This window comes from Agelaius tricolor, unplaced genomic scaffold (assembly GCF_023055355.1).
Source record: "Agelaius tricolor isolate 1412-34295 unplaced genomic scaffold, bAgeTri1.0.p SCAF_4, whole genome shotgun sequence".
Taxonomy (NCBI): domain Eukaryota; kingdom Metazoa; phylum Chordata; class Aves; order Passeriformes; family Icteridae; genus Agelaius; species Agelaius tricolor.
This window is the reverse complement of record NW_027269264.1, coordinates 5,382,419-5,401,552: the sequence shown is the minus strand read 5'-3', so window position 1 is coordinate 5,401,552 and position 19,134 is coordinate 5,382,419. Positions and strand designations below refer to the sequence as shown.

General features: G+C 49.3%; 1 protein-coding gene across 1 annotated transcript; it reads left to right on the top strand.

Annotated features, from left to right (window-relative positions):
• Window positions 1-2,890: 2,890 nt before the first annotated feature.
• Window positions 2,891-11,070, top strand: LOC139589154 (serine/threonine-protein kinase PAK 1-like). The gene is made up of 13 exons (XM_071425277.1): window positions 2,891-2,952; window positions 4,305-4,492; window positions 5,549-5,636; window positions 5,910-6,032; window positions 7,088-7,140; window positions 7,822-7,885; window positions 8,515-8,560; window positions 8,848-8,960; window positions 9,220-9,337; window positions 10,083-10,182; window positions 10,464-10,660; window positions 10,758-10,895; window positions 11,053-11,070. The coding sequence occupies exons 1-13, from the start codon at window positions 2,891-2,893 to the stop codon at window positions 11,068-11,070; spliced, it is 1,308 nt and encodes a 435-aa protein (XP_071281378.1).
• Window positions 11,071-19,134: the final 8,064 nt, after the last annotated feature.

Below are 19,134 nucleotides of genomic sequence, written 5' to 3'. Positions count from 1 at the left end.
AGAATTCACAACAAATACCTTGTTACAAAAAAAGGCAAGTAACTGGAAAATTGACCAGGGCTAGGTGTCCTTCAGGGCTTTAGATCTGTATGAACTGTGCCTTTTGATAGCTGGGCTGCTCCTTCCAATGCCTGAAAGTGCCTGAGGCACTTCAGCTGGGGACCATTGTGGGGGTGTCGAGTGTCCCAAATGACTCCTGTACAAAATTTAAATGCATCAAAATTCTCCACTGTGTTAAAAAATCTTACCCCCACAAAACCAGGGGGACAGACATCACAAAAGGTTTAACTGTGGCGATCAGGCGCTGGTATTTGCACCAAGTGTTGGTTTTGCAAGCTTTCTCTCCTTTCACCAAAGCCGGAGAGTCCCTGAGTCGTTAATGGGCACTCATTGGGCTATTGCCTCCTTCAGATAACAGTCACACCGGCTCCGGTATCAATGAGTCCTGTTAGGAGTGTCTCTGCCTTTCAGAGTCCCCTTGCATTGGCATGTTGGACGCTCAGAGGTAATGCATTGTGTCCCTAAAATCTGTGGGACCCCTGTAGAACTGAAACCCCCCTCCCTTTATTCAGCTACCAGGGGTGCAGGCAGGGGTGTTGCAGGAAAGGGTATAAGTTGAGCTATATTGCTCCCGGCCGGGACTACACAGGGCAGATGGGGGGGGTCCAAGCCATGATCTTTATTTCCCCAAGGGAATCAGAGTCTATAGCCCCAGGGAGAACAAACAACCCTGTTATCCAGGTGGAAGATCTGCCTATAATCAAAGTGTGCATATTCTGTCCTGGCAGTCTGAAAACTCTTGTGGGAAGCAAATGGACAGATGAATCAAGCAATGTTACTGTGTCGGAGGTTGCCAGGTCTGTTCCTGCGCTGCCTGGGGTGGCTGGTTGTAAGTCAGCGACAATTGCGAGGGCAGGGCCGATTGGAAGTTCACGGTTGCTCCCAGCTGCTGCGTTGGCTGCGGAATTTGTGTCCTCGCACGTCGCCGTCCCGCGCTGCGAGAGAAGTTTCCCTGCAAAGGCTGGCCATTGTGGTGGAACTTGGAGCGACATCTATTAGCAAGGGGAGGGCCTTTCCAGCAGCAAGGGCATACATCCGGAGCTTTAGGTTTCTGCGTTCTTTGGCAGTCTCTGCGGATATGTCCACATTCCCCGCAGCCAAAACAAGCCACCTGTTTCCCAGGGGTTAATTTCATGATGGCAAAAGCATCCACTATGCCTTGCCCCACAGCTTGATTTGTGACTGCTGTGGTGTGTTGTAATGTCCCCAAGCGGTGGCACGCTTGTATCATTTGGAGTAAAGTGGGTTCAGGTTCAGGGGGTAAAGATTTTAAAAGCTGCTTACAGACCAGGTTGGTGTTCTCGACAGCCAGTTTGAGGAGTATAATCTCCCTGGCTTGCTCGCTATCGATTTGTCTCTCCAATATTTGTTTCCATTTGTCCACACACTGCACATAAGGCTTCTCTCGGTAAGGTACCTTGGCCATTAGGGCTCCCAGCTGAAATAAACAGGGCAGAAGACTTTTTCTCCTTTTAATGTCTTTATTAAAAGTGATCAGCTCAAGACTGGACGGGTCTGCTGTCTCCGTCATCTCTCCAAGGGTGACTTGGAGGAGGAGGATATGCACAGCTTTGTCAACTAGGAGCAAAGCTAAGAGTTCAGTCCTCGTGGGAGCCGTCATGGGCATGAGCTGGATGTAGAGCTTTCTGACTTTTTTCTCTGGCTCCTGGTTTCGCGATGACTTTTCCGGGTGAGGGGCCACGAAGGTCTCCAGCATCTCTGCAGGCTCAGCACTTTGTTCCTCATGTTCAGACATCACTCTAATTTCTCAACTCTATATTGGCTCGTTGTTTTGGGGGTCTTTTCAGTACCTTTGGAGTAGTAGCCTCTCATGGCATGCTGGTCCTGAGGCTATTTTGCATGCTCCCCCTCCTACGTCTCATCCCTTCTCCTCACTGTCTGGGGAGGTCCCCGCCCTTCACTGTCTCGGGAGAAAAGCCAGCGGGCCCTTTACTGATACAAAAAAAAAACCCATTAACGACAACGACTTGTAATTATCGTAACATACAGGTAGTGCTTTAGCAGCCACAGTGGTCTGACTAGATTTTGTAACCTTTTTCTCCCAAAAATAATTGGCAGATTTTTTTTTTTTATAACAGTATGTGCCCCCTCCTCCACAAGGTGGTCAACAGTTAAGGCAGCCAGGGCTTGGCTTGCATGCCCTGCATATGTTGCAATTAAATTTTCCAGTCCTTTTTTCCATTGCGGCATAAATATAGCATATTGTGTTGGTGTGAGCAACAGATTTGCAAAAAACTTAACATCATGAGGAGTCATGAGGTGAGTAGTAAAGGTTGCTCTTAACAAATTACTAAAATATGGGCACTTCAGTCCATATTGCACAGCGGTATGGTGCAGTTCCTTAATTTTCTGAGTGATCTAGGAGCACCCATTGTGCATTTACGCCCGTCGGGCCGAATTGCGCAAAGGCCACAAAGATTTCTGCAGCAGCGTCAAAGTCTCTGTCCTTAAGGGCTTTCCTTTTTATCCAGAACCAATTGTTACACGTATCTGAAGGGAGTAAGCTCGCATCTTTTTCAGGGTCAGGGTTGAAAGAGTCCAGCTCCCCTTCACTGCTAGAGTCAGTGTCTGTCGCATAAGCCATAAGAGCCCGGCGGCTCTGGGATGGCTGGCGGTGTGGCGGCGGGACTGGGGGTGGTGACCAGGCTCTATCCCTGGCACTCGCTAGGGAGGGCGTGCGGACAGGGGATGGGGAGCAGGATCTGGGCAGGTTTTGATCCGGCGCAGTTGCCGGGGCCGTCTCAGGGTAGCCTCACAGGCTGTAGCCTCGCAGGCTTCCCTGTTCACTCCCTCTTTTTTAATTGCGTCCATGACCGCCTTCCAAGCAGGAAGCATTCGGAGCTCTGGCTCGCGGACAGGCAGCGTAGACAGGTTGTAGAGCTTTATACCGACCTTGACCCAGAAGTGGGTAGTAACTACAGAAGAAGGGGTAGTGTTAGAGACCATGTGTGACACCCATGGTAGAAGTGACTTAAGGTCATGCTTTGGGATGAGGGAGCCATGCCTGTCCAGAAGGACTAGCATGGTTTCATAGATGTCTCTCTCTTTGGACATTTCCTTTCCCATTCCTTTAGATCCCCTGGCTCACCTGTCAAGTTGCAGCAGACAGGGATTGCGGGCCCAAATGCTGTTCTCTCACCATCACGATCAGTTCCAGGGCCTCACCGACTGCCCGCCAATCAGGCCAACTCATTTCCTCAAACAGGGCACCAATTTTCGGCAATGGAGAGAAATGGGGAGACTGACTTGGTGATCAGAATCCGATTTTCTTGTGGGATACAAGCACTTATATACTATTTTAGGGAGAGTAGTAACGTGTACTACAATGATTAGGTTGAAATCACATACAAAACTTATGCATATAACAACATGCTTTCAAGGCATTTTACCAAGGCTTTTTATCTATCAGTTCTCTATGCTAATAAAGTCCAAAGTACTGTCTGTCTCATGCACCCCAATATACCACTGCAGCTTTGGACTGTTCCAAAGGGGCCTCCTTTAGGCTCAACATCTGCAGGCCATTGCAGAGCAGTGGGCCGCAGGCCGCTGCCTGAGCTCCGACATGCCACAAGTGTGGCAGCCCAAGAATCAGTGCACGTCTCTTCCAAATGTTCTGAGACTTTCAGCAGCCAGAGAAACAGCAAGCAGGACCAGAGAAGCTTTGCGTCAAGAGCTAAGCCAGGGTCTCCCTCCACAAAGGGAGGTCAGCCTCCAAAGCAAGTCAGAGCAAAGGTCAGCATGCTCCCGCGTGCTCAAGAAGTGACTGCAGCCAACAATAGTCCTGGAAATTTATTCTCTTTGCTTCTTTTGCCCCCTAAATGTCATTGAAGAAGTTAGGCTTTTCAGAACCAGCTAGGATGCCATCTAAAAGAAGCAGACTTGCTTTCAGTCAAAGCTTTTGGGACCAAAAGTCTTGTTTGCTTGGGTTCCTTGGATGCCACTTGGGTTGGTGCATTTTCTGAGTTCCCCTGGGATGCCTTGAGCACTGCCTTATGGGCTGGGAGGACATTTTCTGCTGCTTTATGAGTGAGGAGAACTTCCCAGGCTTTTCTTTTGCATTAGCTGTACAGAAGGTTGCCTTGCTGGGCACAAGAAAGCCACAGAGCAGCTGCTATTGTGAGGTCAAAGGAGCGGTGCCATGTCACAGTGCTGTCAGCACAGCGTTGTCCTGGTGCGCACAAGGCCTGGTCATCCAGAGCAGCTCTTCCGCTCGCTCCCTGCAGGAGGATCCTTGTGCTCAAGGAGTTCTCAGCAGACGGCCTGCACCCCGAGAGGAGTCTTGGCTTTCCCTTGGGTGGCATTCAGCGTGCAAACCCGCACAGTGCTGCCAAAATGATCGGGCAAGTCTGTGCCGTGGTTTGTACCGTCTTTTCCGTTGTCTATTCTGGCTACTACCTGACCCAGCTGACTCGTAAGTAAAGGTTTCTCCTGGGGCTGGCATTGCCCAGCTTTTGCTTCACTCTGCTCTTGATGCCGCACCAGTGACCCAGTTTATTTGGGAACAAAATGGCCATGAAGGTGCCACTGCTTTGGTCAATGTCCTGCCAGCAGCATCAGCTAAAAAGCGGGAATCTGTACTGGGTGGCAGGTGCAGAGTATTTGCAGTGCAACCTGCAGCGGTTGCCTTCCCTTCCCCGAGAGAGTGTGTGGCAGCGGAGTCTGTCATTTCCTCAGCTTGCTGCTTCAAGCAAGACGAGCTGCAAATTGCAGACTCTGAGGGGAGATCCTCAGAAGTACTTCCACCAACTCAGTGGTTCTCTCCAGAAGCAAAGGAAAGCGCCTTTCGCTCCAACATTGCCCCTTAGAGGCCTCGGCTGCGTGACTTGACCCTTTGATGGTGTGCCAAGACTACGATTCCCTCGGCGATGCAGCACAAACTCCAATGCAGGGAGGGTTTGCTGCTGAGCCCAGCAGCTGTTCCTGGGCTGCTTCAGCAGGGAGCTGCCGCAGCCAAGGCGCCCTTTATGGAAGCTTTGCTGGGCTATCATCTTCAGCCAAGGGATGGGAATTAGGGCATGCCATTTAAAAGAATAGAGATCTAAAATGCAGGAAAGAGAAGAGGAAAATGCTGCTTGAGCTGTTGGGCACAAGAGAAGCTCAAACTTTTGAAGACCAGCGGGCATTTCCACCACTCTGTTTCTAGTTCTCTCTTGGCAAAAGAGGCCCAAATGTCAACAGAGCCTACTATAGCGTCCTTGTTGTTCTCTTGCTGGCTGTGGGAAAGAGCTGTTGCTCCTGGAGTCATGTTGGCAAAGGGAAATGCTCTGTGTTGGGACTGCCTTGTGCTGTGGGAGTCGCCAGCACGGGCACTTTTCTAAGGGCCTCTGGTAACTTCTGCCTTGCTCGCTGCAGGTCACCTGACACGCGGATGGAGACAAGCCCGTCCTTTGGTGAGTGGCAAAGGAAGCTGAGAGGTTGCTGGCGTGTGAGAATTGTGCAGCACTTCTGCCAGCTTGGCCTGTTGCAGTCGAGTGTGGAGTGCCAGCGTGGGAGGCTGAAAGGAAGGCCTACTGCCCGGAGGCATCAGCAGTAGCAAAGGGAGCCCTGGCCGTTTGGTGATTTTCCAGTGAAGAGCCTTTCAAGAGACGAAAGGCAAACGGGACAGGTCCAAGGCGTCTTTCTGCTTGTAGCCAGCAGGGAAGCTCAAATGCACAGCAAGATGGAGTAGCACCTCATGCAGCCATCTTCCTCGACTTTTCGTGACTCAGAGTCCCACTTGTATCAAAGTCTAGGATTTCCTCTACTTCTGGGTCCTTTCCCAGCTCAATAGAAAGCAGCTCCTAAGGGATTGGCTTTTGCCCATCTCTCTCACTTCTGTCTGTCTGCAGGGCTCAACAGCTGGCTCAGCAGCTCCTCCAGCTGCCTCTGTCATTGAGGAAGAGGCTGAAGAGGAGCAAAGGAACATCAAGCCTCCAGCTGCTGTCCCTCCACAGCCTGAACACGCAGAGCCGGTAAGTGGCAGCTGAGCTTGGCACTGCCTTTGGTGCAGGGCCAGGCTTTCTGTTTTGGAGCAGCCCTTGTTGCTCTTGGCTGAAAATTCTGACGGTCTGTCTTCCTGCCATGACATAGTGCTGCTTCAGGCAAGCCAGGGAGCCCCAGCCAATGGGTTCTGAAGTTTGACATTTAAGCTGGGATGCTGAGAGGGCCCGAGAATGTCTCTTGGGATCAGACAGGAGGCAGCATTCCATGATTCTCAGTGTAGGAGTCAGCCCCTTGTGTCCATTGTCAGTGCAGGCTGCCCATGGTCAGCGGACAGAGCGGCCCAAAGACACAATTGACAGCCTTGCAGGGTACCTGGGAGACACTGGGCCCTGGAAGGGACCTGCCCTCTCCTAATGGACTAATTTGCTTCAGGCTGTGCTTCACTTCCAGCCGGTCAGAGCAGAGTTTGGAGAGGAGAATCCCTGTCAGCCCTGCATTGTAAAGGGCGGGTGGGTCTGGGCAGGGCTGGAAGGCGGCTCCAAAGGGCGGCTCCCTAAAGGCTGCCATAGAGAGGGGAAATCCGTGAAACAGATCAGAGAAGGGACACACTGCGGGCTTCTGAGCAGACCGTTGCATGCCAGCTTCGGGCTGCTTTCATTGTCCAGGGAAAGACAGGAGGAGGAAAGCAACAAGGCTCTGGGGCCATGCTCTGATCTCTTTCTGGATCTTGCCAGCCTCAGTGATACCTTGTTGCCAGTGTCTAGCAGAAAAGCTGCAAACGTGGAGCATGGAAGTGTCCCTGAGGGGCTGCGTCCAAGTAGCCTTTGGGCTTTTCCCAAAGTTGCCTTTGAGAAGGGGACATGGGAAACGCCCTAGCTGGAGAGGCCTGGCGGTGGCTGACAGCACCTTCCCAAGGCCTTGCTTTTGCCGTGCACTCCGCAGGGCATGTGTACCAGCCACCCTTCTGATGGGCAATCCTTCCTTGTCCCAGCTCAAGACGGGCTCTGCAATTCAACCTGGTGCTGCTGGACCAGCATGGCCTTCAGTAGCCAGCTCGCCCACCCGCTGCTGGCACTTCCTGCAGCAGCGCAGCCCAGCAGCCCAAGATGAGGGAGGAGCAGGGCCTGAAGACACTGAGTACATCCCGTGCATTTCTTGTCTGCCAGAGCAGTGTGTTGTGTGCGTGTCTGGGTGTAGGCTGCGCCAGAAGTTGCCCCTCGGTCTCAGAGGCACTTAGGCCTCTCTGCAGAAGCTGTTGTTGTGCTCTGAGGCAGCGCGGCAGCACTCAGGGAGTCCCTGCTGTCTTTGAGGGCGGCTGGGCCTGGCTTGGCTCTGCCTGGGCTGCCTTCTGGGCCAAAGACAAAAGCCGAGCTTGTTTCTGCTTGAGCAGAAGGCTGGCACCTAGCAAGTGCCTAGGCCCCAGGGAGCTCTCTGGCCCCAGCTGTTTTCTGGCTCTCCTTCTTACTCCTCCTCCGGCTCAGACACTTTGTGCCCCTGACAGTGGACCTGCCAGTGATGGTGGGTGTGACTGCAGAGGCTGCAAAGGCCCTTGGTTACCTCTTAGGGCCCCCTTCTTAAGGGCTCATCATTTTGGTTTATCGCATGGGATGCTGCGCTTGAACGAAATAAAGGCCTTCTTGGAAAGGCCACCTGATGAAAGGTCGAGAAGACGGCCCTCCCACGTGTTGGTCTCAGCCACTGGAGGCCAAGGGACCGCAAAGGGCCCAGAGCTGCCGGCAGTGGGGCTGTCTTTGGGATGCTCTGGGGAGTGGCGTCTCTGTGTGCGAGTGAGCGCCCTGCACTGCTTTTGTCTTACAGGGAGCATCGCGAGTCTGGGCCAGCCAATGAGCAAATACACGGCATTTGAAGAACTCGGACGAGGGTAAGAGTGACATTGGCTCATTTTACAAAAGTGTGGGCCAGGTCTTTGGCCAGTACAATATCAAGCGTGAAGTCAGGCAAGCTCCAATCATGGTCAGGCTCTGGCTTGACCTCCTGTCGCCTGCCTGGACTGCTTGGTCAGAGCAATCCAAAGTCCTCATCAAAGACAAGTTGATGCTGGCAGTGTCTTGCTTGCAGCAATGAGGAGCAGGAGCTGGGAAACCCCCTGCCCTGCAGCTTTCTGGCCTGAAAGAGCACCTTGCCATTCAAGAAATGTCAGATTCTCAAGGACAGTCTTCTGACTCTAATTGTTCTCACTTTTTTGACACACACATGTATGCACACCGGCACAAGGAGAGAGCTCCCCCATAGGTTTGGAAATTACCTGGCTGGGTGTGCGCCTTGGAGATTTCCAGTGGCCCTTGGTCTTCATGCTGGACCTTAGTGTTCCCTTGGACAGCCTGCCCCGCATGGCAGAGGGCTCACGGGCTGACGTGCTGCTGGCCGGAGAGACGCCGCAGCCAGGCATTTTCTAAGGAAGGCGTCCAGGCAGCCTGGGGAGATCTGCTGCCTGGGCTTGCTTTCACTGCCAAGGGATAAAGGGCTCTTTCTGCTGCTTTGACTTTCTAGGGGGTTTGGAGCTGTTTATAAAGCCCTTGACACCAGCGGACAACAGGTAAAGTGCCAACAGCCCCATGCCATTTTGCAGCTCTGGAGCGCTTTCCCCGCTGCTGTGAGCTCTGCCTGGAAGTTTGGATGGCTGCTCCATGTCTGCAGCAGAGGCTGCTCAGGGGGCAGAATGCATTTGGGATGGCCTTTGGTGCTTCTGCTAAGCTCTGCTGTCTAGTGACAAGGCACTTTGGCACAGCCCGCTGCCTCATTGTACCAGCACTCGCTCTGTGCTCCTTGTGATCTCCAGCAGGGTGCATCTTCTCAAGGTAATGGTCACCAATGTCATTGCAGGTGGCAATCAAGATCATGTCACTCGAGGAGGACATGTCCGAGGAGCTGGCTGCCAATGAAATCCTGGCCATGAGGGACAATAGGAATCCCAATATCGTTACCTACTTAGACAGGTTGGCGTATTCTCATGTCAATGTAGCTTTAGCTCGTGCAAGCCAGAAGAGGCGATGCCCTTTGGTCACTGGCAGAGAACGGAGCTGGTGATGATTTCTCTGCCCGTCTCCAGAGTGTGGGAGGAGGTGGAGCTGGTGTTCAATAATCCCTTGTGGCACATGTAGCTCGGAGAGCAGTTGCAAAAACCTGGCTCAGGCCCTGGGGTGACTGAGGCTGTGCCCATTGCTGTCTCTCCAGGCTGTGGTTTTCTTCTTTCAGCTACCTGGTGGATGCGGAGCTCTGGCTGGCCATGGAGTTCATGGATGGCGGCACCTTGTTTGATGTGCTCAGGGCAGTGTACCTGGAGGAAGGACAGATAGGCGCTGTCTGTCGGGAGGTGAGGGATCCTGCTTGTTCTTCCCCAGGCCTGCCCAGGATGCTGCTTGTCAGCTGGAGGTTAAGGAGAGCTGAGATTTCTTGCTCTCACCTTTCTTTTGCTGCTGCTGCTGCTGCTGCTGTCACAACACACAGGAGAAGAGCGAGCATGGGAAGTGAACTGCCTGCCGGTGTCCCCGCACTCCTCAGGCTCGGTTCTTGCACTCTTCCATCCTGTCTGTCCTCTGGCGCTGGTGCTCACTCTCTCGCTTGGTTTCACTTGCTTCCTCTTCTCAGCTTTGCCTGGGAATGTTTGCCTGGAGCCTGTCTGTCTGTCCTACATTGCTTGCCACTGGAAGGCAGCATGCAGGGGGCATGAGGGCAAAGAGCTGTCCTCAGCTTCAAAGGATAGCATTGCAGCCCAGATGGCAAGGGATTCTGGAACAGCTCGAAGGTGCTGCTTCCTCCTCTGCTGCCACTAGGCTTCCCCAAAAATCTTTGCCGTGCCGCCTCCCAGCCAAAGGTGACGCGCTTCCTACCGAAGGCTGGTGGAACTTTTGGGAGACCAGATGCCTTTGCTTGGAAATCTAGAAAAAACTTCCAAGAGTGTTGAAGCAGCAAGCTCTTCTTGGTGACAGCACCATGGTGCTGCACCCTCACTCACAATTCCCTGAGAAAGCCATCAATCCCGTTGAGCTCTTTCCTTGCTGGTGGGATGAAATCAGATCCTGCACGTTAACTTTCCCTCCCTCCTTTTTCTCTCTCAGTGCCTGCAAGGACTGCATTTCCTTCATTCCCGCCAAGTCATCCATAGAGACATCAAAAGCAACAACGTTCTTGTGGGCATGGATGGATCTGTCAAGTTGGGTGGGTATCCCTGCTGGGCTGCAGTATTTCCAGCATATGCCTTGCGCTCACATTTTGGTGACTGCCACTTGGGCAGAAGCGCCACTTGGCCAGTGCGTGAATCGTCAGGGTGTTTTTGAAGTGGCCAATGCCTTATTTGCCTGGCTCCAGCCACATGGAAGGAGAGCTCAGCTGCTTTTTCAGCGAGATTCAGCATGGCCTGGTCAGGCCTGGAGTGGGCAATGGTTTTGGCCCCTTTGCCAGTGGTAGCTGGCTTTGACAGGCTTTGTTTTTGTCCTCAGGTGACTTTGGCCTCTGTGCTCAGCTCAGCCCTGAGCGCAGCAAGCGCAGCTCCAGCGTCGGCACTCCCAGCTGGATGGCACGGGAGGTGGTGAGAGGAGAAGCCTACGGCCCCAAGGTGGACATCTGGTCCCTGGGGATCATGGGGCTGGAAATGGTGGAAGGGGAAGCTCCTTACCAGCGGGAAGCCCGTCTCAGGGTAAGGTGCAGCTTAGCAAGAGGGCTCTGTGTGGAGAGAGCTCTGTGTGGCTAGCAAAGGAGCAGGTGGAGTGTCCTCTTGCATCCATGTGCTGTAGGTTTTTGAGCTGATAGAAAGGAACGGGCCCCCAAAACTGCAGCACCCCAGGCACCACTCGGCTCTCCTGCGCGACTTCCTCCGCTGCTGCCTGCAGGCAGACGAGGACAGGCGCTGGTCTGCCCAGGAACTCCTGCAGGTAAGAAAAAGCAAAGGGGCCAAAAGCCCTGGGAGCTGAGGACACCTGCAGGGAGGGATGAGGAGGAGTGTGGGCCACGTGGCACAGACAGCTCCCAGCACAGGAAGGCGCAGGGGGACATGCTGCCCTTGGTGCTCTTTGTGTGTCTTCCTGGTAGCCAGGGAATCCTGCTTGAGCCCGTGAGGATGGGATCCTGGAAAGTAAGAGTTCCTTTCTTTGTTCTTTTTCCTCTGGGTAGCATCCCTTTGTGACCTCAGGCGATCCTGCCTCCAGCCTGGCTGCTCTGATCATCTCAGCCAAGCAAGTGCAGGAAGACTGGAGAGGAGACACCTGTGCCTGAGGAGGTCCTTGTGCCCCGCCAGCCGAGAGGAGGGAAAAGGGGATGTGTCATCTCTAGGCAGAGCTCCAGCCATCCCCCGAGTATTAAGAGGAGCTGTGCTGTAGATAGGAAACGTGATCGTTTTGATTTTTTCTCCGTTTAGCTGTTAGGTTTGGTTAGGTTAGGTTAGGTGTGTTGTTGGGTTCAATTTAAAGTTCTGTTGTTCTTCTTTCTCAAAAAGATGAAAGTTTAAAAAAAGTAGGAAATATAGGGATCAGCTTTTAAGGACTATAGAATGTGGATAGCTTAGATAATAGAGGATAATTGTTTAGCTTAGAATAGAGTGTTGTTAATTTAGGGAAGCTCTGAGGTATCTTTTAAGTAGAAATGAAAGAGTTTTCATAATAAGAATTAAGCTGTGAGAGGAAAAGCTGGGCTGCAGCAGAGCTGGACCCTGCAGGCACTCCAAGCTGTCAGCCTGAACAGGCCACCTGCAGGACAGAATGATGAAGATGGAGAAGTAGTGAGGGGATACTTTGTTTCAGCCAGAGAGGCAATAAAAGTCTAAAATATCCAGAGTGTTGTAAGACTCCCTTCCTTGCCAGGCTGTAGCTAAGTGGACAGTCTCTTTCAGAGGCCCAAAGAACATAGTGAGGTAAGCAGCTTTGCTTGCCTTAATTGGGAAAAGCAACTGCGGGAGGACTGGAGAGGAGATGGCTGTGTCTGAGGAGGCCCTTTTGCCCTGCCAGCTGAGAGGAGGGAAAAGGGAATGTATCATCTTTAAGCAGAGCTTCAGCCATCCCTTGAGTTTTCTAAGGAGCTTTGCCATCGATAGGAAATGTGTAGCAGACATCTTTTCACTAAAAATCCTTTCTTTAGGATTTTTCCTTCTGAGAAGCTATGAGTCCTCAGAGACAGAATGTAAACAATGGTTATCTGCTGCTGTGGAATGCAACAGGTGCACCTGTGATTGGCCCATCTTGGATGTTTATAATTAATGGCCAATCGAGGACTGGGTTATCTCGGACAGAGTGCAAGAGAGCTGCCTTTGTTATCATTCCTTTCTTTTCTATTCTTAGCTTAGTTAGCTTCTGAGAAAACTGTCCTTTTTCTTTTTAGTATAGTGATAATGTAATATATCATAAAGTAATAAATCAAGCCTTCTGATCATGGAGTCAACATTCTCGTCTCTTCCCTCATCCAAGAAGCCCTGTGAACACGCTCACAGAAATGTAATGATTTGAGGTTTCCTTGGCGAGGCTTTTTTCAGTTAGGACTATAGAGCATAGAAAGCTTCATTCCTGATGAATTGCTTAGATAAGAGAAGAGTATTGTTGATTTAGGGAAGCTCAGAATTATCCTTGAAGGAGAAATGAAAGAATTGTTCTAAGAAGAATGAAACTAGCAAAGAAGAAGCTGGGATGCAGCAGATGTCCTGTTAGCTGTCAGCCTTATCTGGCCACCTGAAGGACAGAATGATGGCAATGAAGATGGTGAAGTAACCAGAATGATTTATTAAAAGTACGGATATTGATCCAGTACCGATATCCAACTGTGTCGGACAAAGACTCTCTAACAGTTTAATGTTAGAAAGTGTATGTTTATTGCAGCATGCAGGACAACTCCCAAATACACACCGCAATTTACAGGTGATTACAGAGTTCTTTTATCTATACAAGTATAGAATACCCAAAATACAAATGCATATTCATAACTTTGGTACATCCCATTCCCTGCTTCGTATGGTAATTAGTTCAAAAGCTATTAAGCATGTGCAGTTTGCTCCTTTAAATGGGTATGTGGTCCCTTTCATGGGGAGGGGTCCTAAAATGAGGAAGTAAATGAAGTCTTCCTCGTTCTGACCTTTCTACCTTTTCAATGCAAATATGACAAATGAACCCTTGGTAGAACTCCCATTCCCTGTCCTCAATTACTAGTTAACTACTAACTCTTAACTTCATCAAGGCCTACCCATTTTTTTTAATTAACTCTAATAAACCTTATCTCTAACTAAAACCTCAGCCCCTCTAAAATCCCTAAATTCCTTGAAGTTTATGTCTCAAGAAGATGCTCTGATGGAGCCCTTGGTTTTAGCAGGACTGGCAATACAAACTCCAAAGCCTCCAGAGCCCTGGAATGTTCCCTCCTGTGTCACGGCGTGCCTAAGCTGCTCAGTGCCTTGGAAGCTGTGTGCTCCCGCTTCTTGGATGTTCACTGCCACTGCTGCAACGGCTCTGAAACACCTTGGCCATCCTTTAGCTGCCGTGTCCAGCTGTTTGGAGAGATAAGCTACTGCTCTCTGGTACAGGCCTATGTTCTGTGCTAATATTCCAAAAGCAATCCCTTGTTTTTCGTGGGAAAACAGGAAAAATGGTTTACTCGCATCTGGAAGTCCCAGAGCTGGAGTTGACATAAGGGCCTTCTTTAGCTGGTTGAAGGCTTGGGTTGCTTCTTTTGTCTACTGAAGATCTCTGCTCCCTTCTGTGATCAGGGCATATAAAGGTTTAACAAGCAACCTATAGCTATAAATCCATGGCCTGCACCACCCAGTCATGCCTAAAAGGGTTCTCAGTTCTTTCACTGTCTGAGGTCTCAGGGTCTGGCATATTGCTTCTTTGTGATCCTGCCCCGAGGTCCTTTGTTCAGCACTCACTTCATAGCCTAGGTAAACAACTGTTTGCCTCACCATTTGGGCTTTCTTCTGGGACACTTGATACCCCTGTAGGCCCAAAAAGTTTAGGACGCTTACTGTTCAGTCCACACGTCTCCTGGGTCTGGGCAGCTATCAGGAGGTCATCCTCATACTGGAGCAACTGTCCTTCTCCTGGTGGAGGTTGCCAAGACTCTAAATCCTTGGCAAGTGTCTCCCCAAATATAGTGGGGGAGTTCTCGTACCCCTTTGGTAGTACACACCATGTGAGCTGGTTCCTCCATCCAGTTTTGGGATTCTCCCATTCAAATGCAAAAATCTTCTGGCTGGCTTCATGGAGAGGGAGGCAAAAGAAAACATCCTTTAAATCTAAAATGGTAAGCCAGGCTAGTTCAGGTGTTAAACGAGTTAACAAGGTATAGGGAAGGATTAGCAACTACTGGATACAAGTCTGCAGTTATTTTGTGAACAGCCCTCAGGTCTTCTACTAACCTGTATCACCCATCAGGCCTCTTTACTGGCAAAATGGGAGTGTTAAAATCAGATTGGCATTCTTTTACCAGTCCTGTTTGCAAAAAGTTTTCTATGATTGGGCTAATCCCTTCTCTGTCTTCCTTCTTTAGGGGGTATTGTTTACCCCTCACTGGTCTCCTTCTTGGAGCTTGATTTCTATGGATAATGCATTCTTTGCTCTGCCTGGTATATTAGAAGCCCATACCCCAGGGAATACTTGATCCATTATTTTCTTGAAGTTTTCCTCTTCTTCAAGAGAAATTTCAGTTTCTTTGGTTATTAACATTAGGCTTAACAACTCCACATATTGTTGGTCCATTACCTCGAAACTAAACTAATTTCTCTGGTTTTAAATAGTATTTTTGCATCCAGTTGCTCTAGCAGATCCCTGCCCAAAAGTGCAGATGGAGCATTAGGCATATATAAGAATCAGTGAATTCCCCATTGCTTTCCCAATTTATACCTTAATGGTTTGCAAAAATATGCTCTTTCAGATTGACCAGTAGCCCTCTTTACTATAACATCATAATTTGTTAGAGGTATTAGGGCCTTATTCAACACTGAAAATGTTGCCCCTGTGTCCACTAAAACTTCCACTTCCTTTTCTTCATTCCTCAGTTTAACTATAACCAGAGGGTCCTCTAGGGTAGGGCTCTCCAGTCCTCCTCAGTCCTCCTTCATATGAACAACCACCCTTTCTCCTCTCCAATCGCCATTTCTCTGTTCATCGCCCCTTCTTTGTTCTGGGCACTGGTTTTTCCAGTGTCGAAATTTCTTGCAAAATGCACATCTTTTCCGAGTCAGGGTGGTCCTTGTCTTGGTGGGTCTTGCTCATGTTTCTCCCTTTCTCCCTCCCTTACTACTGCTACTAAATTCTTCATCCCTTATCTATACCCTTCTTCCCGATTACTAAAGACTCTCCATGCTTCATCCAATACAGTCTCCAAGTCCTGGCTATTTGGGCCCCGGATCTTCTGGAGTTTCCACCTGATATCTCCTGTGGATTGTCCTAAAAATAAATTGATTAGTTGTTGTGTCCCTTCATCCGATCCAGGGTCCAGGGTGGTATATCACCGCATTGTGTCCCGCAGGTCATCTAAAAGTTCAGAAGGTGTTTGAGAGGGACCTTGTTTAGCAGCATATAAGGCTGACCAATTTATGGTTTTAGGAATTGCTCGTTCTAGTCCTTTCACTATAAAGTCTCCGTATCTCTTAAGTTGTGCTAATTCATTGGGTTCATTGGGATCCCACATCAGATCCTGAAGAGGAAATAGATCTTTGATATACTCTTGTGCTGATACACAAGCATCTTCAGCTAAATCTTTGGCTACCTTCAAAACCAACTGCTTCTCTGTTTCTGTTAAGGCATCAAGTAGTAACTGCATGTCTGCCCAATCAGGTGAATGCTGCTTAATCATAAACTTCAACCTTTTAGCAACCCCTATTGGGTCATTCTGATAACCCTTAGCAGTCCTTTCCCAAGCCTCCAAATCCATTGAGAAAAAAGGGACCTTAATTATCTTTGGTTCCCCGTTAGGGTTGTAGCTTGCCTTAAGGGTACTTGTAACTCCTTTAGTTTGTTTTCTGGCTATTTGTGAGTTCATTCTGGTTTGCTTTCTGGTCCTTAATGCTATCAGACCTTGTGGGGAAAGCTTGGGGCTTGGTTCAGATTCATCCCATTCACTATCGCTACTAGGCAACGGTGGGTAAAGCCTCCATGGTTCCCTTGAGTCAGGAGTTGGTGGGGAAACCTCTACCTCAATTACTGTTTTTCCCAGGGCAGATGAACCAGAAGATAAGTTAGGGCAGGCTAAAGTTGGTGAGGGTTCTGATTTTACTCATTCCTCTACCCTCCCTCCTTCCTGTTTTCTAGGGGGTGGTAAAAGTGCCTCTACCATCCCTTGTTCTAAGATCTCTGTTGGATGAACTTTACTTGGGTGTGAGCATCTTTCATTTATTGAGCATGTGCTACAACACCATTTGAGCTTTTCCCTGTTAGCTTTATTATCCTTTTCAAGAGCCAGTACCAGTGGATCAGATGGTGGCCTAATCCCACAATCCCTTTGCCACTTGGGGTGACTTTGAAGGCTGATATCAGCATAAGTCACCTCTTGCCACTTCTGCTCACGCCTAAGGAAAAGCATTAACTGTAATAGTGTCTCACAGTCCAGTGTACCACTTGCTGGCCACTTCAGTCCTCCATCAGGTCTATCGAGTGTCCACCACTGTGTGCAAAATTTGACAAGCTCTCTTTTAGTTTCACTCCCACCATAGCCCACCAGCTCTTTCTAGTGTGTTAAGATACACCCTGGAGGTCTTCTTCTGGGAATCTCTTTGCTCTCATTTGCCCCCAAAGCTTAAGATTTTATTTTTCACAACATCTTTTGACCTTATCCCAGTTCTTTAGTTTCACTTGGGTTCCCTCTGGTACAAAAATATGCTGGCCACACTCAGCTCTAAGAATTTCCACTGGTTTCTTTAAGGTTCCTGAAGCCCCATTTTCCCACAACTCGAATATTTTACTGCTGCTGTGGGCCTCCCGACCAATTGCCAACAAAATCCATATAGCTGTCTGGGTAGTCTTTTGTTCTTTTGTAAGACAGGGAGCACAAGTTCCTCTCTTAGGTATTAGCTACCTATACCTTTGTGGGACCCACAGACTGCACACAGAAACACAATCCATGGGTTACAGTAGCAATCTTCCTCTGGGCAGGGGAATACCCCTGAACCAAGCTCTGGATTCTTGTGCCTCCTGTTCCTGGTCATCTAGTTGTGCTAGCAATCAAAAGGGATAAAACAGCTTGTTAATTAATTTTTCTCTTTCCTTTAAAAGAAAGGCTTAGCAATATGTCCTTCAAAACCGGGTTCGGAGCAGCAGCTAAGGAAAGAACTCACAGTTAGACAAAAGTGGGGGGGGGAAACCTCCTTTTTCTTCAATCTAAGAAAACCACACAATGTAGTCAGGCACTCTACCCAAGGTGCAGGTTATTCATTACATATTAAATCAGGTCCTCTGTTATGCTTTGCTCTGGGTATATTGCTATTAAAATACGTTTAAAACTTGTAAGTAACTTTTCATACACTGTAGCGAGTGTGCAGCTGAAAGCCAAGGCTATCTCTTGTCCCGCTGTAACCAAAGAACAGATGGGAACCTTGCAAAGTATCAGCCGAGTTTCGGCAGAAATTTCACGATTCCGCGCTGCACCAACAACTGTGTGAATCACTACTATAACCCGTTCCAAAGCTTTTTGGATTCCCCACCAAATTTCTCTCACCCTAAGATCAAAAATGTTACAAACCACGGAGTTCAACTGCGTACCTCGGCACCAAAGAAACCCCTCGGCTGCCTCTCCCAGCAGTAGTTCAGGGCGCTCTGCCTTCTGCATTCAACCAAAGCCTGAGTTTCTTTTCCTGGCAGAGACCTGACTCCAAACACAAATAGTTTAGGCTCACAAAAAAAACAGCTAGGGTTTTTTTCATGACCCCAAACACACTCAACAAAAAATTTAACAAGGTCTTGCTAAAAATCACACAAATTTTGGCCGGCGCACAGCACACAAATCCCTCCACAAGAAGTTGGGGGGGGGGGGGGAGGGTAAGCCACCAACAGTTTAAAGTATTACCACACACTCCAGCAACTGCAAACCTCACATAAAAGTAAGAATCATCAAAACACTCACTTGCCAAACTCTCTCAGGGGTTAAAAAGACATATCCCGAGGCTACAAAGCCTGGACTCCCCTCCGGTTACCCGAGAAACAAATGACTCCCAGATAACCAGGACTCTTTTAACTAAGAAGTGAACGAATTTAGCTCACTCAAAGCCCTTTTCACCTAACAATACATCAAGTAAAATTTTACAGCCAAAAACACATACGACCCAGGCCCACACACAGCCTAATTCCCCTCTAACACGCAGTCCAAGCACAGTACAAACACTTTAAATCAGCCCGCTCTCCCAAACAAAGTGTCCCTCCACAAATCAGGTGGGGGTTTCAAAAACCTTTTGCAACTTCAACCTTATAAAACTCTCAAAAACACTTACAAAGGTTAATAACACACCCCAAATCAGACAAATTATAATACTTACAACACAAACTCTCACAAACCACAGCAAATACGGTACATAAATAGTTTTCTACAAACCAAACACACAACATCACAAAACCACCAAACAAACATAGATCTGTTTACAATACACACACAGAGTGGGGCCACAACCAAGATTGTCTGCAACCCACAACGGGACCCTTTGTGTCCCAAAAATTCAGACTAGCCACTCAAATGATGGATCACTGAGGTGCACCTTGAGACTACAGACTGAAACTGGAGCCACCACTGCTCCGATCCAAATTCACAACACTGCTGCCGCCGTCTCCACTAGGAGACACAGACTACCAGACCCCTGGGTCCCCACTACGGGACACGGATCCCCAGATCCCCACTACGGGACACAAGTTACCAGACCACTGCAACGAGACATCTCTCGTGTCTTATTTACTGCTTATATAATAAGGTACCTTTCCCCAAATAGAAACATACATTTTGTTTCCAGCAGGTTCTGGTCTTTCCCCAGGTAGTCAGTGGGATCACAGGATCCCTCTTCCCGGAAATTTCTGGTGGGCGCCCAGAAGAGTCCCAGACGCCCACTGGCCCCACGGCCAGAGAGAGAAGATTTGCTACCTGGCTCACCAGATGATTTATCAAAAATATGGATATTGATCTAGTACCGATATCCAACTGTGTCGGACAAAGACT